Genomic DNA, 26,494 nt, shown 5'->3' on the forward strand with positions numbered 1-26,494 from the left:
ATTTATTGTCCACAGTATTCTTAATTGTATTATCAATTACAGGAACATTTCGGCATCACTTTAGAACAAGAAACAATATTATTGACCTATTTCTGAAACAAAAATACTGTGATAAAGTAGTGATGCAAAAACAATTCAGAAATAATGATAATAATAATACAGTTGGTATTAACAGGCACTGAAACGTGTATGTGTGCGCGTATGAGAGAGAGACAGTGTGAGATTGAAAAGGGACCCAATGAGTGAAAGAAGAGCTAGGAGAGAGAATTGAAATCACAACACAAGCACATGGTGATCATCACAAAAGTCAATGTCACCTGCAGGGCTGTAGTGTGCGGCTACACACCCAGAGAGAGAAGAAGATCACTTTCAAAACTAGAAACAGAACAAATATTCTTGATAATCACCGTCATTATTAAAAAAAAAGGAAGTCGGTGCAACGCCCCACTTGTTTTCACATCAACTACGCAGGAAATAGGCTAATTGACGCCTCTGTAAGCATGACCAGTAGAGAGAGAGAGAGAGAGAGAGAGGGAGAGAAACCCCTTCTGGCTGAAGATGTTCTCTTCATAGTCCAACAAGCAGCGTTTAGAAAGAGCAATTGTAGCCCATGAAATCAAATCAGCCTTTGTATCCGTCTCACATCCAGATTTGTAAAAAACAAACAAAAACAAATTCAGTGGAAATCATAACATGTCAATGCAGGTAAAGCAAAAATCTGAACCTTTTCAGATAGGAGAAATGTGAATAAAGAAGAACAAATAATTTAAACATCCAAAACAGAAGAAAGTTTGTAATCGTGAAAACATCTATTAATACCTAGAATCACGCACGGTAACTCAGTAACTTTTGTCAGTAAAAAATAATGCCTCTCATCCCATACGTTACCTCAAAATCAAACGCCTACATCATGTTGTTTGCCGATGTCACATTTTGATCTAGCAGTGTTATTGCAGCCGCTTAGGGCTTTTTGTAAGTTGTCCTGTATGTGTTGGTTTGTTAAAACAAAGTCCACGGCTATATCAGTGAATATCCAGCTAAAACATCTCGAGCTACATGAATGAACAATACAAAAGTTTCAATTCAGACTGTATATTGAAAAGTTTCCCATTGTGTCTTTATTTTCTGAATCTTCTTTTCAATTACTGAAAACAGAAAAAAAGGGATTCAGGAGTGAAGCAGAGGGGGTGAGGGAGGGAGAGGGGCTCCGAATCTCTGCTCTCACCCCATTTCTGCCTTTATAGTTCCCAGTTACGCACAAACACACTGGGCTGTCTTCCTGAAAGCTCGGCACTCTGGGAGTTTACCAGAGGACATTGTTTTTATGCAGGCAAGTGCAAGAGCTTGAATGCTGAATTATGTTTTTCAATGAGAATTGAGTCTGTTGACGCAGTTAGCCGTTAGCATCTAGCATAAACCGTTCGGATGGCTGGCTACACATCGGTGCTAATGCTGCAGCTTCGCGTGAACATCTCCCTCATGGTGACTGAGCGGCTGAGGTTTAGTTTGTGGTAGTTGGGTAGCGGCATCGGCAGCTGGGTGGGCAGCGGGGCGGGCAGAGAAGTGGGCAGCGGGGTGGGCATCCCCAAATCCTGCTGAAGCACGCTGCGGTAGCTAATACGTTCGCCACCATTTCGCAGGCCTTCGGGCTGCTGCAGGTAAAATGGCAGGTCGTAATGCGTACAGGACGGACAGTACGTCTGCGAGCGTGTCAGTTTTCGTGCCGGCGGGGGCGTGAAGAGGGCGGGCCCATTGGGGGTGGTTGCCGTGGGGACAGTGGCCGCCAGGATGTTGTGATTTGAATGCACCGGCGGCAGACGAGACGTGACGGCGAAGTCAGGCTCCTCCTCCTCTGACTCCGACTCTTCCTTCTTACAGCAATAGTACTAGAGGGGTGCAAAGAGAGAGAGAGAGTCAGCTTCACATTTTCACCCTTTAATGCATGAATATTTCACTAATCATGCAAGGGTTAATGCCCGACGAGGTGTCCATTGTCAGGTATTAATGGACGACGTCGAGGGTTGCCTCCGCCCGAAGTCCATTAATACCTGACAATGGACACCTCGAAGGGCATTAACCCGCTTATACCATGGTCACTTGCCAAATAACACATTTTTAAAACATTAGTTTATATTTTAATTAGTTTTACAATCGAAATCTAAAGTTTTTACAAACAATAACTTGGTTTCCCTGGTTACGCCTGATGGTTTATTTAGCAACCGGAGATATTTATAGTCCGCTCAGCTCGTAGAACCCTTCAGTTTACTGCCTGTTGCTATGGTTACTCACAGCTGATGTAGCCAGCGCATTTATTTATTAATTTCGAACGGTAAACAGTCAGTTTCACCAGAACTCCTTTACTAGGTGTCCTTTATCACTTTTTAATGGACACCCTGCAGCCAATCAGAATCGAGTATTCACCCAGACCATGGTATAATATTCCATATTTGGGTCTTTAGCAACCCGGATCTATATCTAACATGGATGGATCTCTAACTGCCACAATATATTAAACCCCATTGATATCTAAATAGCAATGACAAAAGAATAAAATAAAGCATAATTTGTTACCTTTTGAGATTAGAAGGGTTCAATTTGAGCAGATGTTTTATACCATCATCGCTGTCCTTGCCAGAGCTCATTTCCCAGTACATTTCCCAGCATCTGACTCATAATCACGATCTCAAACATATCCTCAAAACTATAATTTTCAACATTTTCAAAATCAATATTTTGATCGCTGACAGCTTCTTCACTAGATCCACCATCAGTGATACTAATATTTGATTGTAACAGGGGTCATTGTAACTTTCTCTGCAGTAAATCGCTGAGCCATGTCATTGTCAAGTTTCGCTGATGATACTTCCTATTCTTTTGTTTTATGCCTGCAGTAAATATGAGTGAAACATCACTTCATCATTGTGTATTCGAAATTATGGAATAAAGGTGAATTGCACTTATTCAGTTATCAAAGATTCAATTATTGTTGTGCAGAAAAAAAATGTACTTACACTATTACATACCTCAGGTCACTAGTGTGACCCTATACAGTTTTTACAAAAATGTATAAGAAAACAGTTTTCTTTTTTTCTTTTCTTGTTATATTGTTTGTCATGAATAGATTGAGGAATGCTAAGGTTGATGTCTATTTAAAAAAAAATCAATGAGTGAATGATGTCCCAGGTCGATAATGACCCGAGGTATACGTTTAAGGGTTAATTCTACAAAATAACTTATAACAGTAACATTTAACAGTATATATGTAAAATTTTAAAGAATTAAAGGCAAAGTTCACCCAAATATCCAATTTAAATTGTTTAGGACCCAATTGACTTTCATTTTATGGGAAAGAGTAAAAAGTATATTTTAGATGACCATAAATGCTTGTCATATGTCATTCAGCAGAAGACTTTAACCAAAAACAACAGAATTATAAAATTACTTTAGTTTAAGTGGGTCAAAAATGCAATTGTTTTCTGCCCTTTTGGAAATTTAGTACTTCTCAAGTTTTGGAAAGTTACTCCAGTCTTCAATCACATGATCCTTCAGAAATCATTCTAATATGATGATTTTCTGCTCAACAAACATTTATTATTATTATAAATGTTGAAATCTGTTGTGCTGCTCAATATTTTTGTGGAAACTGTAACCATTTTACAATAGAAAGTTCAAAATAACAGAATTTTTTTAAAATATAGAAATCTTTTGTAACATTAGAAATATATTTACTGTCACTTCTGATCACCTTAATGTGTCCTTGCTGAAAAAAGTTTAGGTTTATTTAAAAAAAATCTTACTGACACCAAACTTTTAAACGGTTCTTGCAACTGAATTGCATTACAAAGAGTGAAAAAAACTTGCACAAAGTTCCATCTGAATTTCATTTATACATAAATTGGTCACTGTTTCCCACTATGAGATTATTTCTGAATATATAACTTGGTCAATTTTACTGCAAACTGTTTCAGTGTCAATTCAAATGACAAAAACAATATATCTGAAAAACATAATGCTCCCTGACTTTTCAATTCTGATGTGACGTTAGTGTTTGTGACAAGCAGACGCATTCTTTACAGAAAACAGGATGAGATCTAACAAGAACTACAGAAAAAGAAGACCATGTCACTACTTCCTAAAGGAAGAGAAAGTACCAAAACACAGCATTATACCTACAAGACAGACTGGGAAAAACAGACACAGAAGCAAAATGGCAGCAAGAGAGAGTCTCACCTGCAGCCTACAGTAACACAGTACAGCGATAATGCACAGTAAGATTACTGTAGCTAGAATTCCACCTGTGATTACCACTGTCCCGGCTGTCATTCGAAAGGCTCTCCATCAACACCCTAAAAACACAAAAACAAAGAGAGAAAGGTAATCAGAATTAGGTTACCGACAAATGCCTGTACAAAACTTGCCTACGATCAAAGGTAACCCTCCATACGGCCACAGTGTGTGCGACTGAACTCCATCAGCTTCAATCAAATGTGTCGGGTGAATTTTATGGACATTTCAGCGTGAGAAATGTTTCCCTGCACCAATGTTTTGAATGCCAGAATCATCACCGCACAGGGATGAATGTGAATGGGCAGAACAAATGTGAGGAAAAGAGAGACCACAGTCACCCTAGGAGCGATAATGAAGGTCAAAAGAACAGGAAATGATGGAGAGATACCCTTGGACCAAGAAGACTGATAAAAAGGACAACAGTCAGTATAGAATGTCAATAAACAAAGATAAAGTGATGGTATTTTAAAGTGATCTTAAAGTCATCATTTTGCATATTCTACAGTAGAATAGGAAAATCCTTCAGGTTAAATGTATTGTTCAAAGGAATAGAACAAGATGCAAGAGATCCTAGATCCCTAAATATTACACTACCACCAAGCAGAAGGGACTGATCATAGTACAAAGACGCTGATGCCCTCACACACCATTTGGAATTGAAATTACAATTCCTTTTAAAACACCCATCACTATACTTTAAAAAGCAAATTAAATACGTCTTTAATAGCGGTTCACTTCTGCAACTTAGTCTGGATTGCTTTCAAAACCACTGCAGACTGTACAGGCGTTCACATGAACCGTACACTAGACATACATTTGCCCAGAGCCCCACACCAGTAGGGGGCCCCGATGAGCTGCAGATCTACTTTAACTAGCCTGTTATCAAATTATTGACAACACCTTCTCATGGAGCCCTTTCACAGACCTTGATGATGCGTTTCAACAGTTAAAAGGCAATTATACAATTATTCAATTAATTTCAGAAACTATTTCATTTTTTCTTTCTTTCACACAGTATAAATGGGTTTTTAAACATTTATATTTGGGGCTCCTGGAAAACCTTTCATTTGATGTTTCAATGAATTTTGATGAAGACTGGTACATAATTATTACACTATGTGATATTCATTTCAGATCAGCCCCTAAAAATCACATAAAAAATTCCCATGTCAGTCTGGATGGACCCTTTCTAAGTAGACAGTTTTATTTTGTTTTTGGGTGCCAGAATAATAAGCATCAATGTTGGCCAGTCCTTGAGTGAAATTAGCTCTGACTGGACCCCAGGTCAAGCCAACACTCCTTTAGACATGAAAGAGAAGGAACAGCAGCTGGAGGATATAGGAGATGTACTGCTCAATGGACAAGGTCAACTGACCCCAAAAGCCTTGGTCAAATGTCACTGTCCTTTGAGAATTGAACAGTTTGTCTCCCTGAAGGATGTAAAATAACATGTATGCCTTCACATGTTAAGAGAGGAGTGGAAATGGGTTGAAAGGATTGGCTTACTGACTGTAACAAAAGGCCAGGCCTTTGTAGAAAACAGCGCGTTTCAGACAGACGGGGAATAGAGGTGTTGCAATAATGTACAGTATATGTGAAAAACACTGTACATCTGTTTTTTGAACATTAAAGCATGTTAAAGGATTAGTTCATCCAAAAATGGAAAAAAAATTCATCACTCACCCTAATGTCGAAACACTGAGAGGTTTCTGTCCCTCCATTGACAACCTACGCAACTACCACTTTGACACTTCAAAAAGTTTATAGATATCATAAAATTAATCCATATGAATGGAGCGGGTTAGTCCAAAGTTTCTGAAGATACACAATCGCTTTATATGATGAAAATATTTAATTTAGGCTTTTATTCACATCAACGCACACGTCAGTTGTGGTAAACAGAAGCTCAATCTTGCTTGACTTTCAAGAACCAATGAGGTTCATTCTCGTGTTACGCATCACGTTTGAGCTTCAGCAAGAACCAATGAGGTTCATTCTTGTGTTACGCAGCACGTTTGAGCTTCTGCAAGAACCAATGAGGTTCATTCTCGTGTTACGCAGCACGTTTGAGCTTCAGCAAGAACTAATGAGGTTCATTCTCGTGTTACGCAGCACGTTTGAGCTTCAGCAAGAACTAATGAGGTTCATTCTCGTGTTACGCAGCACGTTTGAGCTTCAGCAAGAACCAATGAGGTTCATTCTCGTGTTACGCAGCATGTTTGAGCTTTAGCCAGAACCAATGAGGTTCATTCTCGTGTTACGCAGCACGTTTGAGCTTCAGCAAGAACCAATGAGGTTCATTCTCGTGTTACGCAGCACGTTTGAGCTTCAGCAAGAACCAATGAGGTTCATTCTCGTGTTACGCAGCACGTTTGAGCTTCTGCAAGAACCAATGAGGTTCATTCTCGTGTTACGCAGCACGTTTGAGCTTCAGCAAGAACCAATGAGGTTCATTTTCGTGTTACGCATCACGTTTGAGCTTCAGCAAGAACCAATGAGGTTCATTATCGTGTTACGCAGCACCTTTGAGCTTCTGCAAGAACCAATGAGGTTCATTCTCGTGTTACGCAGCACCTTTGAGCTTCTGCAAGAACCAATGAGGTTCATTCTCGTGTTACGCAGCACGTTTGAGCTTCTGCAAGAACCAATGAGGTTCATTCTCGTGTTACGCAGCACGTTTGAGCTTCAGCAAGAACCAATGTGGTTCATTTTCGTGTTACGCAGCACGTTTGAGCTTCTGCAAGAACCAATGAGGTTCATTATCGTGTTACACAGCACGTTTGAGCTTCAGCAAGAACCAATGAGGTTCATTCTCGTGTTACGCAGCACGTTTGAGCTTCTGCAAGAACCAATGAGGTTCATTCTCGTGTTACGCAGCACGTTTGAGCTTCAGCAAGAACCAATGAGGTTCATTTTCGTGTTACGCATCACGTTTGAGCTTCAGCAAGAACCAATGAGGTTCATTCTCGTGTTACGCAGCACCTTTGAGCTTCTGCAAGAACCAATGAGGTTCATTCTCGTGTTACGCAGCACGTTTGAGCTTCTGCAAGAACCAATGAGGTTCATTCTCGTGTTACGCAGCACGTTTGAGCTTCGGCAAGAACCAATGTGGTTCATTTTCGTGTTACGCAACACGTTTGAGCTTCTGCAAGAACCAATGAGGTTCATTATCGTGTTACACAGCACGTTTGAGCTTCAAAAAGAACCAATGAGGTTCATTCTCGTGTTACGCATCACGTTTGAGCTTCAGCAAGAACCAATGAGGTTCATTCTTGTGTTACGCAGCACGTTTGAGCTTCTGCAAGAACCAATGAGGTTCATTCTTGTGTTACGCAGCATGTTTGAGCTTTAGCCAGAACCAATGAGGTTCATTCTCGTGTTACGCAGCACGTTTGAGCTTCAGCAAGAACCAATGAGGTTAATTCTCGTGTTACGCAGCACGTTTGAGCTTCAGCAAGAACTAATGAGGTTCATTCTCGTGTTACGCAGCACGTTTGAGCTTCAGCAAGAACCAATGAGGTTCATTCTCGTGTTACGCAGCATGTTTGAGCTTTAGCCAGAACCAATGAGGTTCATTCTCGTGTTACGCAGCACGTTTGAGCTTCAGCAAGAACCAATGAGGTTCATTCTCGTGTTACGCAGCACGTTTGAGCTTCAGCAAGAACCAATGAGGTTCATTCTCGTGTTACGCAGCACGTTTGAGCTTCAGCAAGAACCAATGAGGTTCATTCTCGTGTTACGCAGCACGTTTGAGCTTCTGCAAGAACCAATGAGGTTCATTCTCGTGTTACGCAGCACGTTTGAGCTTCAGCAAAAACCAATGAGGTTCATTTTCGTGTTACGCATCACGTTTGAGCTTCAGCAAGAACCAATGAGGTTCATTATCGTGTTACGCAGCACCTTTGAGCTTCTGCAAGAACCAATGAGGTTCATTCTCGTGTTACGCAGCACCTTTGAGCTTCTGCAAGAACCAATGAGGTTCATTCTCGTGTTACGCAGCACGTTTGAGCTTCTGCAAGAACCAATGAGGTTCATTCTCGTGTTACGCAGCACGTTTGAGCTTCTGCAAGAACCAATGAGGTTCATTCTCGTGTTACGCAGCACGTTTGAGCTTCAGCAAGAACCAATGAGGTTCATTTTCGTGTTACGCATCACGTTTGAGCTTCAGCAAGAACCAATGAGGTTCATTATCGTGTTACGCAGCACCTTTGAGCTTCTGCAAGAACCAATGAGGTTCATTCTCGTGTTACGCAGCACGTTTGAGCTTCAGCAAGAACCAATGAGGTTCATTCTCATGTTACGCAGCACGTTTGAGCTTCTGCAAGAACCAATGAGGTTCATTCTCGTGTTACGCAGCACGTTTGAGCTTCTGCAAGAACCAATGAGGTTCATTCTCGTGTTACGCAGCACGTTTGAGCTTCAGCAAGAACCAATGAGGTTCATTCTCGTGTTACGCAGCACGTTTGAGCTTCTGCAAGAACCAATGAGGTTCATTCTCGTGTTACGCAGCACGTTTGAGCTTCTGCAAGAACCAATGAGGTTCATTCTCGTGTTACGCAGCACGTTTGAGCTTCAGCAAGAACCAATGAGGTTCATTCTCGTGTTACGCAGCACGTTTGAGCTTCTGCAAGAACCAATGAGGTTCATTCTCGTGTTATGCAGCACGTTTGAGCTTCAGCAAGAACCAATGAGGTTCATTCTCGTGTTATGCAGCAAGTTTGAGCTTCAACAAGAACCAGTGAGGTTTGTTTTCGTGCATCAAGCAAGTACGGTTGAGCTTCTGTTTGTTTGCAGATCAATGTTTATATGTGAATAAAAGCCTAAATTCAATCTGTTCATCACATAAAGTGATCATGTTTTTTCAGAAAATTTGGACTAAACTGCTCAATTCATATGGATTAGTTTTCCGATCTCTTTATGAACTTTTTAATGTATTAAAGTGGTAGTTGTTTGGACTGTCAATGGATTTCATCTTCATTTGTTATTCAAAGATCAACGAAAGTCTTATGTGTTTGGAACGACATGAGTCTGAGTAAATTTAAATGTTCCCAGTACAATCCTATAACACCCAATAAACACAATAAGGACTAAAATATCATTATATGGTCTCTTGAATGTTTAGTTATATTGGACATTTAAAATAATTTATGTTGTTGAAGTTTTTGTTATGTACCTATTCACTTTGTTAATTTGACTTTACTTAGTTCAGTAAACTTTACTTAATGTCATGTGTGAAATGTACTTGAAAAAAAAAACTCTAACATTTGTTACGTTTAAATAAGACTAGCTGTAATAGTGTGTAATTCAGGTGCGAAGTGACAAAAACAAAGTAATCTTGTGTAATGGCAATGGCAACTGTAATGAGCTTCATCTATCTTCCCTCCACTGGGCACTGACATGGACCTCCATCAAACTCCTAGTTGAATTTAGCTCCAAGACTATTAAGAAAAGAACAGAACGGAAACATTATGTCCCTGAATACTGAGGGGAGTTATGTACTCTTCTCTAATGATAGTGTCCTGATGGGATGAGAAGACACATCTCCTCTTCGACTGCCTTGATTAAGAAAATTTGACTTTCTTTCGGCTTCTAGGCTTTTTGTGTTTTAATTTTGAGAGGCATCTGTCCTGACCAATCAGCTGAGCTGTCCTCGAGTAGTTCGTACCTGCTCACAAAAATCAAATTAGGCCTTTGTAATCTGATTCGTCTAGTGGCTGAATGCAATCAATCGATCTGGGTTGGAAATGAAACAGGACTGTTGGTTTTCATTTGATTGTGAAAAAGGCAGCTAGAAGAGAACATCAATAATGCGTCAGAGCAGATTTTTTGATTTTAGGCTACAGGAGAAATCAGTCGATAACCCCTGGGTCAAAGACAGGACGCTCTTCTTTTTTGTGTCCTGATTCAAAAATCAGTTAATTAACAATGCGATTCATTCAAACTGAACAATGATTTTAATATACCTTTTCTATGACGTTCTTAATTTCTGAATTAAAATTAATTTAGTTTTTTGGGGGGTTGGCGAGGGTGATACAACTGATAACATAATGAAGAAGAAAATAAATCTTTAAAAGGAAATCATTTTAAGTAGTTTGGCATACATTTTCATTATTATTTGCACAACTGCTTAATATTAATATGTGAAAAGCGTTGGTCGTGCAGAAATATGCAGAAAAAACACAAAACAGAAAATGATGTCATAAAGAGGACCATGGACTCCCATACACAAAAGAAATATATTTGAAATATATTTTCAGTATATATTTTGGAATATATGCAAATATTTGAAATTGGCCCAATAAATATATTTCACACTTAACATCATATATTTTTGTTATATTTCAGAATATATTTCAATGTATTTGGAATATATGCCAAATATATTTTGACACTTTTGGAGACCCATACAGAAAAAATACATTGAAATATATTCTGAAATATAACAAAAATATATGATGTTAAGTGTTAAATATATTTATTGGGCCAATTTCAAATATTTGCATATATTCCAAAATATATACTGAAAATATATTTAAAATATATTTCTTTTGTGTATGGGCTCTCATGACTTGATTTGCAAGTAATATTGTAATATTTCCGTGCTTGGTTCTCAGATTGGACTGTCTGATCACCTCTTCATCGAACTGTGAAATGCCTCTTCCCCGCCTTAGGGTGAAATCCACCATAACCTAACCGTAACCTCAATTCTGTTAATCCATTACTGTTTTCTGAATCTGTACACACACATCTCTCTGACATCACTGAACACACTAGATCCTTATCAAATATAATACCTCTATATCCACAGCTCTTGATTTACACGCCCCTCTTAAAAGTAGATTTGTGCCTTCTACACACACACTTCTCCCTGGTTTACCTCAGCAATCTGAAAACTGCTGGTCATCACCTTGAACGCCTTTCCAGGAAAACCGGTTTGACTGTGCATCTTACTGTTTACAAGGACCATAATTATATTCAGTTATACAAATTTGCTTTAAATACTGCACGCTCTAGTTACTACTCTACTCTTATTAGTAATACATCCTCTCAACCTAAAACACTGTTTTCTGTAGTCAGTAAACTTACCAACCCTCCCACACTCAGTAGACCTCTGCCAGTCATTCTTGCACTTCTTCCAAAATAAAATCAACAGCTCACCGTTTATCAAATAAATGCAGCCTTGACGACCATGAAACCCCATACGTCTGAACTGTAGTGTATCTATAAATAATTTATACATAAATATAACTATAAATATATAACTTTTTGGAAAATAATGATTAAGATGTGTACACTTGTGTCGAAACTTATTGTTTTTAAAAAAAAAAATCAACTAGATGCTTAAAAGATTTTTGTAGACACTCTTATTTGTCATTGACCCCCTATTGACTGACTTGTTTATGGCCTTTGACCAATAAAGATCAGTACTACTGGGACTCAGTGATTAAAAAGGGTCAATTGAAAAGAAATGTCAAGCAGGTAGCCTATATAAAACACAGCATTTACGCACATTGTTCATGTGCACACGTCACTGTAATTCAATGAAGGCAAACATCCATTAGTGTGGTGCAGTCTGCCTCCCAAACCTCCCATGGGGACAGCTAAATTAGATCACGGTATGAAGAATATGTTGCCACATCACAACACATTCATCACATGTAGCTTTAATTACAGCATGTGTGCAAACACACACTCAGAAGAACACTAATATACACAGCCGACCACAGAAATCATCCTTGCAATGTACTAGTCAAAGTTCAAGCAATTTGAACTTAGAACACCATTTTATTAAAAGAAAGAGAAAGGGGCCAAAATGAAAGGGTAATTCTCGCCAAAATTGAACCTATGCTCTTTTTTGTTAATCTACCCGAGTCAAACTTTCATGTAAAAGCATAATTAGAATGGAAACGCCACTTTTAAGATTGACCGTATTTTCGTTTTTCGGTCAAAATGCCTTTTGAATGGGAGTTCTTGGGGCACTTCTATGGTAGCATCAAAATCGCTATTTTTAAAACACTAAGAAGGCTCGACACAACATGAAACTGTGCTCGAAGTATCACCGAGTGTGTCTGCTTCCCAGACAATGTTTGGAAGACTGTTCCAAAGTTTTGGTGCTAAATAGGAAAAGGATCTACCGCCAGCAGTCGATTTTGATATTCTAGGTATTATCAACTGGCCGGAATTTTGAGATCGCAATAGACGTGAAGGACTATAATGCGTTAAGAGCTCGCTCAAGTACTGTGGAGCTAAACCATTTAGTGCTTTGTAAGTAATCAGCAATATTTTACAGTTTATACAATGTTTAATAGGGAGCCAGTGCAGTGTTGACAGAACAGGGCTAATATGGTCATACTTCCTGGTTCTGGTAAGAACTCGAGCTGCTGCGTTTTGGACCAGCTGTAGTTTGTTTATTAAGCGTGCAGGGCAACCACCCATGAGAGCATTACAATAATCTAGCCTTGATGTCATGAACGCATGAACTAATTGTTCTGCATTTGTCAATGAGAGCATATGACGTAATTTAGATATATTTTTAAGATGGAAGAATGCGGTTTTACAGATGCTAGAAACGTGACTTTCTAATGAAAGATTGGTATCAAAGAGCACACCCAGGTTCCTAAACGACGACGAAGGTTTGACAGAGCAGCCATCAAGTGTTAGACAGTATTCTAGGTTATTACTTGAGGAAGTTTTTTGTCCAATAATTAGAATCTCTGTTTTTTCAGAATTAAGTATTAGGAAATTACTTGTCATCCATCTTTTTTTTCATATCAGCTATGCATTCCGTTAATTTTGTGAATTGGTAAGTTTCGTCAGGGCGTGAAGAAATATAGAGCTGATTATCATCAGCATAACAGTGAAAACTAATTCCATGCTTCCTAATGATATCTCCCAAGGGTAGCATGTACAGAGTGAAAAGCAACGGTCCTAGTACTGAGCCTTGTGGTACGCCATACTGAACTTGTGATCGATAAGACATCTCTTCATTTACTGCTACAAACTGATAACAGTCAGATAAATATGATTTAAACCATGCTAATGCAATTCCACTAATGCCAACATAATTTTCTAGTCTATTTAAAAGAATGTTGTGGTCAATAGTATCAAATGCAGCACTAAGATCGAGTAACACCAATAGAGAGATACAATCACGATCGAATGATAAGAGCAAATCATTTGTGACTCTAATGAGAGCTGTCTCGGTACTATGGTACGGTCTAAATCCTGACTGGAAATCCTTGCAGATATAATTTCTTTCTAAAAAGGAACATAGTTGTGAGGATACTGCCTTTTCTAGTATCTTTGACAGAAAAGGTAGATTTGAGATCGGCCTGTAATTGACTAATTCTGTAGGATCAAGTTTAATCATAGCCAGCTTAAAAGTTTTTGGTACGTATCCTAATGACAAAGATGAATTAATGATATTAAAGGTGCTCTAGGTAACTTTTTAACCTTATCTGAACAGCTTCGGAGTCAGTGGAATGGTTATATTACTTATTTTGGGTTGAATGTTGGTGGTTTCGCACCCCCCTGGTGCCCGAGAGCAGAAAACATTCACTTGCAACTTTAGGCCGGCGGGTCGGCGGCCTCGCCGTCAGGAAGTATCGCGTGATACCAGATCTCGCGATGTAACGAATTGCTTGACGGCACTGCACACGTACACGTCCCCATTCAAGCACCGGCTAGCTATAAGCAAAGGGCAACGATAGATTGAGTTATGGCTGAGCCTGTAAAAAAGAAGCAGAAAGCTAGGAAATCTTTGTCGGAGGACCAACGAAAGAGGAAACGGGAGACTGACCGAGCAAGAAGTCAGACTCGAGTAAATATCGGACCGGCTTTTTCAGAATGGGGAGAACTGAGAGAAACAGAAGCCTGCAAAACGGATGCTGGTCCTGCTCTTGCTCTTGTAAGTATCTTTGGAATAAACTGTGTTTAATATTTAAATTTCAAGTAATTGTGACCTCAGGATGTTTGCCATTGTCTGTAAAGGTTTTTATTATGATCGCTGTCTGTTACGGGCTTACTAGTACGCTAGATACTATAACTTTGATGTTAGCATTGTCATTAGCAAACACGTTTGATTTCTGTAGTTGTTTGGCCGTTCCTCTGTCGGTTTTATTTGTGTAACTTACACTTTTATTTTATGTCACTAAGTCAACGCGTCTGATAATAGGCAATAAACATGTTGCACATATCATGATCGAGCTAGAAAAAACATTCTGATGTTTTCTTAGACAAGCAAAGGTAAACCGTCATTCTACCAGATGAACTTATAGACCTTGCTAATATAACTTTAGACAAATATTAGCCTCCGATATATATATATTTTATGCTCATGCCCACTCTCCCAAAAACAAACGCGAAAGCAGTAGTTCGCCTCGTTCATATCGTTCGTTCCCGGTAAAAATACTAGTATGCATGACAACACACACAAAAAAAAATCGCCATCAGTTGGAAAGAAAATATTGCTTTACTTGCCTCGGTAGACATAACTGGTTTTGAAATAGCCTGTTCCTCTGCTCAGCTGGGTTGCTCGTGGCGAAGGGGGAGGGACAACAGTTCGTTTTTACGACAGAGTGTTTGAAAGCATTTACTACCAGAGACTAGGGGAGCTTCGTAGAGAAAAAACACTCAGACTTGCCTGGTGTCCCTTTAAGAAGAGGATCTATGACCTCTGGAAACATCTCTTTCAATAGCTTAGTCGTAATAGGGTCTAACATACATGTTGTCGATTTAGATGATTTAACAAGTTTAGAAAATTCTTCCTCTCCTATAGCAATGAATTAATCGAATTTTTCCTCAGGGACACTACAATGCACTGCCTGATGCGATACTGTAGTACAGTGGTTCTCAATTCCAGTCCTCGGGGACCCCTTGCTCTGCACATTTTGTATGTCTCTCTTATCTGACACACTCAGTTCAGTTCATGGAGTCTCTCCTGATGAGCTGATGATCTGGTTCAGGTGTGTTAAATAAGGGAGACATACAAAATGTGCAGAGCAGCGGGTCCCGAGGACTGGAATTGAGAACCACTGCTGTAGTAGACGTAGTTATAATTTTCTCCCTGATATTATCAATCTTGTAAGTAAAGAAGTTTTGTTTTCTTCCAGTTGCGCTCCATTTTTCTGGCTGCTCTCTTAAGGGCCCGAGTGTGCTCGTTGTACCACGGCATTGGACTAGAAGGCAATTTTCTTTAATCTTCTTTAAGCGCAAAGGAGCAACTGTGTCTAAAGTGCTGGAAAAGAGAGAGTCAAAAGTTTCTGTCGCAATATCGAGTTCTTCTAAGCTATCTGGGATGCTGAGGAAATGAAACTGATCAGGAATATTATTAATAAAGCAAATTAAGCAACCTTTAGTAGCAGAAGTGATAGGTCTAACATTTTTGTAACACGGAATCGGCTTTGCAGCCTTGGCTAAATGAAGTATACATGAGACTAGATAATGATTTCCAGCATGGGAGGCAGGCGTACTAACAAGACCGCAGCCTCTACAGTCAGTTGCTCTCGCACCTCTTGAGGCCAGGGGAGTGAGGTTTACCTGCACAGCTCTTACTAGCGGTTTTCAGGCCTTCCCGCTTCGGTCTCTCCACTGGAAAGCTTTTCTAATATTAACACAGGTCCTAAAGCTCTTGCCTGATCATTAACCTTCTTTTCCATTGCTATTCCTCTGACCTTTTCTCTTTTGTAATGTCTCTCAGCCATCTCTCTTTCTTCAAATCTCACTCTTGCTCACTCTCTCTCCTCCCCCATCATGAGTTGACACACCCCCTACTGCTGATTGGCTCTCTCTCCTCCCCCATCATGAGTGGACACGCCCTCTACTTCTGATTGGCTCTCTCTCCTCCCCATCATGAGTGGACACGCCCCCTTGACTATAAGTGTGTTGTGCTGCTCGGTCCGATCCACTTTTTACAGCGTTTCTCAGAAATTGCTTACTGCACCTTTAAAGAACATACACACATACACCAGTCGGTCCCATGTGTAAGGCCTGGTGTGCTTTTATATCATCCAAAAAACAATTTTAAAAGTATTTTGAGGTGGCTGTGTTCTGTTTTCTGCACAGCATAATAGTGTCAAAACAGCAAGATCTATGTTTGAAATAGTTTGTTTAAAGCCAGAATGACATTAATCAACAACATGCATAACTACACGTTTTTAAATAACTTATTAAAAACGGTTAAAACTTATATAGTAGGAATGTAAATTGTTAACCTTAACATCTAAGATCCAAAGTGGGGGAGTTATAAAGGCAACATTTGCATTACATGGTTCAAGTGACCCAATTCCAATTTTTTCCTCCCATGTGGCACAGATCGGATGTGACCCCCAAACGTGTAAACAGGAAAAAACACATGGATTCCGATATTTTTAGATCGATTTAAGGCCTCATTCATATGTGGAAATAAATCTGAATCTGTTATGTACATTTGCTTCTGCCATGTAAGTGGACAGACTGGATATTCCCCTGTCAATGCGAGTCATACGGCATTGAAAAAGCGTACAACTCTCCTCTTTTTTCTTTGTGTTAAGAGACCAATGGTTTGCTGACCTTTAAAGATGATGCAGAGAGATCAACATTTCATTTAAATCCATTGTAAATTGTGTCATTTTTACTTCCCTTTCGGCCTTTTTAGTGTCAGTACGTCAACCTTTGGTTATTTTACCAAGAGTACAGTGTAAATTGAATATGGGTCACTTTTAAAAGAAGATGTAAGCTGGTTGTCAAAAAAATTGGATATAGTCAACAAATCGGAAATGGGTATTAAGACCTGCAGTGTAAATGCGGTCTAAGTTATCACAATATTTAACAACCACTTGTTTAACCAACGCAAAATAGGTGTCATTTTAAAGTTTAGAAGCTTGGCTTTATAGTGAATATAGTGAATATGACCATCACTTAAGTGCGCTGACATAATAGAAGTGCTTTATTATAAAATCATAGTACGGATACACCTGTATCATATATCGTTGAAAAGGTCTCAACTAGCAGAAAACAACAAACATATTTCTTTCAGTTAGAGACCACACTATACAAAGTTTTTGCATGAAAAAGCAGCGGAGACGCACGTGTAAACAGTATACGCATGATGCTTTTGCACCATGTTTTTGTTTGTGATGTCGTGAATCATTAGTAAACCATAGTAGATCCCATATCTTTATTTAATGCAGGTGGTCTTGAATGAGCCCAAGCACAACATAAGATAATACGTAGATCACAGAGTGACATGCTGCTTGGCTAAAGCTATAGGACTTCCAGGATCCAATCGTGTCGCAATCATGATGCAGTTGGATATAGTGGGGACGATGTGTAGAGGCCAATCGGACACTGTTTTACAGCTGGAGCACGCTTGGATTGGATCGATCGCTCAGATTGAAAGGTCTGGGGACGATGTGTAGAGGCCAATCGGACACTGTTTTACAGCTGGAGCACGCTTGGATTGGATCGATCGCTCAGATTGAAAGGTCTTGATTTACTGTGGGCCATAGAATAGGATCTAAAGCTGAAACAGCTCTGGAAGATCATCACTCATCCACCAGGATCTTATTACTTGTTCTTTATTCTATGTACTTTTATTGTGGAGTTTACACAATAAGTTCTTATGTTCAGTAAAATTACATGTCTGGAGTGTTTTTTTTGGACCCTTGGTTAATTATGCAGCGAAATAAACGGCTAGCCTATACCTAATCCATTGCATGGCTTGAAGACATTAATACACTTATATGTAACTATGGTGCTCTCGCTTCTTTTTTTCTTGTGTGTCTGTTGGACTTGTTTTCACGCCTCAAAACTACGCCTTCTAATGATGACCTTGCTTAATTGACCGTCCATAAGTTTTAGCGAAATTATTATCATTAATCGTTAGCATCCCTAGTATATGTTGTTGAAAAGTCACACCAATTGAAGGATTTTCATGTAAAAAATATATTTATACATCATATAAGACATTACAAGAATTGATTATGGAAGTCTGAAAAAGAAAAGAAAAAAAGGTGTGCTTTAACTAAAGTTACAAATGTTAAATTACAAATATACTTAATTATATTTAAATGCATTTGTTCACCATTAATGCTTGTAAGTACAATCGACTGTAAATTTCAGTGCATTCAGCTGTAAATTTCAAAGACAATAAAAATAATTTAGAAATTACATATAAATATGTACTTAAGTGGGTTGAAAAGCTCAATTAATTGCAACTATTATACATTTTCATTTAATTGCAAATAACATTCAGTTAAGTGTCTGAAAACATTATTTTCAATTTGTACGTAAGTATAATCCATAATATATATGTTTTTAAAAATAATCAAGCGCATGACGAAGGAGATATAGGAGACTTTAATTCAATACATAAACAAAAAAACATACAACCACCTATCACAAAGAACTGTAAAAATGCTAGACAAGGGACTGACTGAAACAGAGGGCTTAAATGCATGGGCAAACGAGATAATAGACAAGACACACCTGAACAGAATACTCAAATCAATTAGTAACCATAGTGACAAACAGAGAGATAACAGAGAACTGACCTAATTAACACACAAGAGGATGAACAACGAAACTCAAACATGAACCGGACAGAAAAACAGATCAAAACACAAACTGAAAACATGACAGTACTTCTTTTGCACAAGCGATCCTTCTTATTTATTTTTTCACAATTACCTATTTTATTTTGCATTACTTGGAGGTGAAAACAGGCTTCCACAGATAGTTATTCCACACAAAAGCAAAAAGACCTTTGAAGCACTTTTGGGTTTCAGCCCACTGGGTCTAAAACATTTTTTTTCTGCCAATAATTTTCATTTTCATGCATTGCTGACTAGTTTTGGCACCATGCCATGAGTGTCTGCTGTTAGCACAGTGTATCTATAGGTAGTTAATATTGAATTCAAATGATGTGCACATCATGAATATATCTGACATTTTACAAAGGCTTTAAACAGATCCAGTCATATTTATAATGTATCAATCTTTCTTGTAGGTTTCAATCACTCTAGTGTTACATAACATGAAGTTGGTTTTGTACTGACGCCAGACTAATCATTCCCTTGATATGAATAATCATGTCTTTTGGTGTTCGTTCAAAGCATCAAGATCCAAAAAATAAAAAAATAATAATATCCAATAAAATGAAGTCATATTTTTCAAGTCACTAGATTATAAAAAAATGGACATTAAAAATAGACATGATTATGTTTTATATAACACATTTTAAGGGTAGAATTTACAGGCAAAATAATTATATTATATATAGATTTATTAAACTTGAACACTAACAAACAAAACACACAAGGCAAAACGTGAACAGAATAACCAGTAACTGAACGGACAAAGAACTGAAAGAAACACAGAGCTTAAATACACACAAACCAAACAACGAAATGAATAACAGGTGCACATGATAATCAAATCAACGAGAAACCATAGAAATGAACTGAAACACAGGAAACTGAACTAAAACACGTGCCAAACAGACCCAAATCAGAAACAAATACAGATTACAGTTTGATTTCACTGGCCCTGTCCCAAATATATCCCTAAGCCCTCGCGATCTTCCTCCGAGTTCACACTTTCGTGAAGTATTGGCGCTTTGACAGTCGGGAAGAAGGGGGCACTCGCAAGCACCCTTCTGAAACCGAACATGACAAATGGGACACCCTACGGTCTCGTGGACTTGACGGACATGCACACATGGCGGCCCTTATAAGTCCACAAAACCTCAAGTGCACATGAAGTGTGCCATTTGGGACAGGGACACTATTTTCCTTCTTTACAATCACACTTTCTTGCTAGCAAATTCATAAAATCCCAGTGACACTATCTGCAATACTTTTCAAGTGGAGGTCAAAGGTGCATTGAAGCCCTGGTGTGAATCATGTGAAAGTGACTTAACAGATCTTGACACAGAAGTTTGCACATTTCTCTGTGATGTGCCATGGGGAATAATGAGAAGGCATTTTCCACTGACGCATGACAGGGCACACAGGCAAGTCCATTCATGTGACAGCATGATAACACAATCTGACAGGGGACATGAATGTGGAAACATAAACCTGCAACAAAGGTCGTTCATTTCTGCACATGTGATAAGATTGTGACCCCGATCCATTTTGACTTGACGTGGCATCAAGTACACTTCCAGAACAATACATCTGGACTGCATGCACAAAGAGGCTTGAATATGGATGTGCCACACTGCTGAAAAGACCACCTGCATACATTTTCATTCTGGCTCAGGCTGGTTTATGCTAGTCAGTGCCTGTTTGGTGCTGATCTTGCTTGGTCATGCTGAGAGACAGTGAAAACGTAGTTGATGGAGTTAGTCAACAGACTCCAGCCTGATGAAGCTGGTTGACCAAGGTAGTCATGATGGTTAGGCTAGTTTAGAGGTCTGATGTGGACACCAGCACCAGCATCCAAAATAAAGTATTCTTTTGGCCACATTATTAATGCAACCACAAAACTGAGTACAGGCAGACGCTTGCATGATTCTGCTTCAGATACGTGTATACATTTTGTAAAAGTAAGAAATTGCTGTTTATCTGTGTACCACCACAACTTCACTCAATAGCTATTTTAACATTGTTTCAGAGGATTCCTAAAAAACTTGATTATCTTGAGATGATTGGCAGTTGTTTGTTATAATCTTTTATATGATTTAGTTGTACGTTACAACAATTAACTGTCTGTTACAATATACTTTTGTTGTGTTGCATCATTTGTGCAAGCTTGCTAAATGTTAACCTGTGTGTTGCATTATGCATGTTAATGAATGTTGTTACAGTAAGTATGTTAGCAGTAGGCATGTTAGCATTACACAGTATGTTACAGTATACATGTTACAGTATGTCTATGTTAACAGGGCTCATGTTAGCATGTTACAGTATGTGTATGTTAGTAGTATAGATGTTAGCATGTTGTGGAATGTGTATGTTAATGTTAGCATGATGCATGTTAGCATGTTACAGTATGTGTATGTTAGTAGTATAGATGTTAGCATGTTGTGGAATGTGTATGTTAATGTTAGCATGATGCATGTTAGCATGTTGTTACAGTGTGTATGTTAAGTAGTATGGATGTTAACATGTTACAGCATGTCTATGTTAGCAGGATACATGTTATCATATTGTTACAGTGTATGATAGCAGGGTGCATGTTAGCATGTTGTTACAGTGTGTGTGTTAGCATGATGCATGTTAGCATGTTGTTACAGTATGTGTATGTTAGTAGTATGGATATTACCATGTTACAGAATGTGTGTTAACATGTTACAGTATGTGTATGTTAACAGGATGCATGTTAGCATGTTGTTACAGTATGTGTTTGTTAACATTAATGTTACAATGTGTGTATGTTAACAGTATGTATGTTAGTATGTTGTTACAGTATGTATATGTTAGCAGTATGGATGTTGTCATATTTAATATGTTTATATTAATATAATGTATGTTAGCATGTTATATTATGAGTATGTTAGCATTATAGTATGTGTATGTTAGCAATATGTATAATAGCGAGAATGTCAAGTACACCACCAGAACCTTACGTAATTCATACAGCACGTCACACCCCTTAATATCCTTCATCGTTTAAACATACCAAAGAGAGACATTTTGCATGGAAAGACAACCATAGAGAGTGTGTTTCATAATTTTCACAATGCAGGAATTGAATGATTCATTAAACTGTATGAAACCTTAACTAAAACGTTCATTGAACTGCATACAAAAGAAAACCTCAACAACACAAACACAGGTTTGCTAACCGATTAAATTGAAAGATTAATTACATTTTTTATAGGTCATGTCAGACTTAACAGGAAGACAAACTATTTTACCCCTGACCAAGTCTGTGTGTAAATAACTAGAAGGCAAAAGCTGCTTTAAAATGTGCCGTAAGTGCAATAAAACGTACTCGGTTACTAACGTAACCTCGGTTCTCTCTAGAGAGGAAACGAGTACTGCGTAAATCTTACGCTAGGGGAAAATCTCTTTTCCGCGAGATACTGAAGCCAAAAAATTATCCTTAATTTTGAAATAATGTAAAACGCGTTGCGGCAGCATGCAGACACAGGCGAGACGGCTTGTGCGCCTATTGGCTGCCCTGCGGCAACTGCAGCAGCCTATCGATAAGGCCCACTCGTGACGTCAGCTCCAATGGGGGCGCTTCGCGCCCAATACGTCACGTCCCGCCAGAATGGGCGTGGTCTAGGGCTATAAACATAGCTTCGAGAGGCTAGCTCACTGGTTTTTCATCGCCGAAGCGAACCAGAGCGTGTGCAGGCACGGCAAGATACGCAGTACTCGTTTCCTCTCTAGAGAGAACCGAGGTTACGTTAGTAACCGAGTACGTTCTCTTACGAGAGGTACTCTCGTACTGCGTAAATCTTACGCTAGGGGAAACAGTGTAAAACGCCGTGCATGCTAAGATCCAGCACCAAAGTCCCAAGGGCAAGTGCCCGGGCTCATATAGTACATGATCATAATGGACTCACAGAGAGCCCAGGAAAGAGTGGCTAGAATAGCATCATTCCTGTAATAATATAACATCTTATAAGGAGCAGTTATACTGATGATGTGTCGTACAGTCAGGGCGACCCCCGGCCTGGACTGACGAATATAGTGGGTCTTACACACTGCCCATAGAGCTACGCGATCCAACAGCGAGCATTTGCTCAAGCAGTTTCAGTATTCTGGCCCGAACACATCAGGGCAGACAGTACCGATTTTAGACCGAAAGCAGCTTAGCCTGCAAGGCGGGAACCTCTAGGTTATAAAACCTTATAAATGTAGACGGGGAGGCCCAGCCTGCCGCCATACAGATATCTTGCAAGGCAATCCCACTAGACCAAGCCCACGACGAGGCCACGCCTCTCGTGGAGTGTGCTCTGACTCCAAATGGGCACTGTAAGCCCTTAGAGGTATAAGCCAGCGCTATAGCATCAACTATCCAACTGGATAGGCTCTGTTTCGACACGGCAAGTCCCTTAGAACGTACGTAGAGTGAAAACAAAGAGCTGCTCTGTCTGTCTGAAAACAGACGTGCGAGACACATAAGCTCTTAATGCTCTGACTGGGCAAAGGAAGCTTGCGTCTCCTTCCTCGTCAGAGACCGGTAAGGCTGACAGGGAATGACCTGCGCCCTAAACGGTGTGTTGAGGAATTTTGGAACATAACCGTGCTTAGGTTTGAGTATAACTCTTGAGTCATTAGGCCCAAACTCCATACACGTCGCGCTTACTGAGAGCGCGTGTAAGTCCCCTGTGCGCTTCACTGAAGCGAGAGCCAGAAGAAACACTGTCTTGAAAGACAGGTGTTTAAGATCAATCGTCTGTAAAGGCTCGAATGGGTCACCTTTCATGGCTTCCAGCACTGTAGAAAGGTTCCATACAGGGACTGAGGGAGGCCTGGGAGGATTCAGTCTCTTAGCTCCTCTAAGGAAGACGATGACTAAATCGTTCCTTCCTACTGACTGACCCAGCGTTGTTTTTGAGAACGCTGCTATGGCCGCCACATACACTTTGAGCGTGGAAGGGGTCCTGCCCTTGTCCAACAGCTCTTGTAGGAAGGAGAGAACCTCCGTCACCCCACAGTCTAGGGGCGACACGCCACGAGCTGTGCATCAGCTGGAGAACACTGACCATTTCGAGGAATAGAGACGTCGCATAGACGGAGCTCTAGCCTGCGTGATCGTGTTTAACACTCCGCTTGGGGAGGTCAGCGGGTACCCGTTGATGGCCCAAACATGAAGGGACCACAGCTCTGGGCGCGGATGCCAAAACGAGCCCTTGGCCTGAGAGAGGAGGTCCCTCCTCACTGGCACTGGCCATGGGGCAGTGCTTGCTAGCTGCATCAGAACTGGGAACCAGGGTTGGTTTTTCCAGAACGGCGCTACGAGTAGCACTGAGTATCCTTCTCTGATCCGTTCTATCACCTGAGGCAGGAGAAAGACGGGAGGAAAGGCATAGAGCGGGCGGCGGGGCCATACGTGAGCCAGCGCGTCCCTGCTCTTGGAGAAAAATTCCAGACAGTGAGCGTTTTCTTGAGACGCGAACAGATCTACTTCCGCTCTGCCGAATTTCTTCCACAGCAGCTGGACTGTCTGTGGGTGTAGAGGCCATTCGCCTGTCGGAACATTGTTTCTGGACAGTCTGTCCGGTCCTACGTTCAGGAGCCCTGGCACATGCGCTGCTCTCGGCGAGAGCAGGTTGCGCTGAGCCCACACCAGGAGGCGTTCTGTCAGCCTGTGCAGGTTTTCAGTGCGTTGTCTACTGCCAACATTTCGAGGCAGTTTATGTGTAGAAGCTTCTCCCGTTCTGACCATTGGCCGAAGAACGGTCTGCCCTTGAGCAGTGCTCCCCATCCCAAGGTGGAGGCGTCCGTAGACACTACCTTCACACTCGAGGAAGTCCCCAGGCTAACACCTGATTGGTACAAGTCGTTTGCTTTCCCAGGTTTCAGAGCTGCGATGCATTTCTGATTGACCTTGAGACGAAGCAGACCGGAAGCCCACGCTCGGCGCGGTACTCGCGCTTTCAGCCAGAACTGTAGCGGGCGCATGCGAAGCAAGCCCAACTGAAGTACTGATGATGCTGAGGCCATGAGACCTAGCATCCTCTGAAATTTCTTGAGCGGGACAGATGCGCCGCAGCGGAAAGAGCTCGCTGCGCGCTGAATGTCTAGTACGCGCTCTGGTGACAGTCGCGCTATCATAGACAGCGAGTCCAGTTCTGTGCCCAGAAAAGATATTATCTGTCTGGGAGACAGAGAACTCTTCGCCCAATTGACCCAGATTCTCGAGGTGATCGAGCAAACTGGTCCTGTGCTCTATGAGCACCGAGTGAGATTGAGCTAGAATCAGCCAATCTCCCAAGTAGTTCAATACTCGCATGCCCTGTAGTCTGAGGGGTGCGAGCGGCTAGAGACAAGCCGAACGGTAGGACTGAGCACTGATATGCCTGGCCCTCGAAGGCGAATCTCAAACGTCGCCTGTGACGTGACGCTATTTGTATTTGAAAATATGCGTCTTTCAGATCTATTGACACAAACCAATCTCCTCGGCGAATGTGCGTGAGGGTTTTTCTGGTCGTGAGCATTCCGAACTGTTGCTTCGCAAGCACTCTGTTCAGTTGCCTTAGATCTAGTATGGGTCTGAGACCCCCGTCTTTTTTCAGTACCAGGAAGTATCTGCTGTATAGCCCTCCTTCACTCTGAGCTTGAGATAAAGGCTCTATGGCCCCTTTGCTCAACAGTTTCAAAATTTCGGCTCGAAGTAGGTGGTGCTACTTCTGTTTTTACCGTAGCTTCGACGCGCGTCACATAGCGGCGAGGGCGTCGGCGAAACTGTAGCGAATAGCCTCTTTCTATAATGTCTAGCACCCACTTCAAAACCCCCGGGTAGCCTTGCCCATGCATCTGCACGAATGGCTAGGGGCTGAATGCGGAGCGCGCTCTGGTCGCTCAGCGACAGAGGGGCTTCGGTGTGCTGTAACATAAGCGTCGCGCTTCGAGGCAGGGGGCGCGCTGATAACAGCGGGCAGATTGCCCGCGCTCGACTCCTTTGCGGTGGTCAACCGAGAGGGGAGGGCTGGGCGAGTCCCGTAGGACCTGTCATGTCTATGTGTGAATGTGGGCGCGGGATAGCGGGCACATTTACAACACTGAGAGCATTGTCCGCCTGAGCAGAGCGAATGCACGTTGGTTTTGTTTTTACAGAAACCTTGAGATATGCGGAACGTAGTGTTTGTGGGCACTGGGCAGTGGGCACATTTACCACGTTTAATGCGCAATCGACCTGGGTCGATTTCATGTGCGCGAGCCCTGTGTGACGGGCTGTGTTTGTGTGTAGGAATTTCGTCTACATTCGTAACACCATCGGCCGTGGCCGGGACACCAGAAAATACACTCTTATGGGATTTATCTGGGTAGCCGTAAAAGCGGCGTTTGTGTGCAGGCAAGCGGGCTATTTCGCCGACTTGTTTACTGCAGAATACACTGGAACAGTCGCATTTACTGGAACTGAACGAGCGAGAAGTTGCCATAGAAACAGAAAGCGTCAACATGCTGGCGTTTGTTTGCAGGCGTGCGTGTATTACAGCAGGCTTGTTCACTGCAATATTGACATTTCCAGTCGTCTGAACTTCAGAGGCGGAAACCATAGAAACAGAGTTTGGGTGCAGGCGAACGGGTTGTACCACGCGCTC

General features: G+C 40.8%; 1 protein-coding gene across 2 annotated transcripts in view; it reads right to left on the reverse strand.

The window, feature by feature from the left end:
• LOC309489887 (protein FAM163B-like) overlaps nucleotides 1-26,494 on the reverse strand; it is a 36,661-nt gene continuing 10,167 nt past the window's right edge. For both annotated transcript variants that reach the window (XM_082158839.1, XM_082158838.1), the window contains exons 2-3: nucleotides 4,231-4,346; nucleotides 1-1,886 (exon numbers count right to left, since the gene is read on the reverse strand). In XM_082158839.1, coding sequence (XP_082014965.1) covers nucleotides 1,434-1,886; nucleotides 4,231-4,323 — 546 coding nt within the window. In that variant the 5' untranslated portion in view covers nucleotides 4,324-4,346 and the 3' untranslated portion in view covers nucleotides 1-1,433. The remainder of the gene's footprint in view (nucleotides 1,887-4,230; nucleotides 4,347-26,494) is intronic.

Source organism: Leuciscus leuciscus (assembly GCF_965113295.1).
Source record: "Leuciscus leuciscus genome assembly, chromosome: 24".
In the NCBI taxonomy this organism is placed as follows: domain Eukaryota; kingdom Metazoa; phylum Chordata; class Actinopteri; order Cypriniformes; family Leuciscidae; genus Leuciscus; species Leuciscus leuciscus.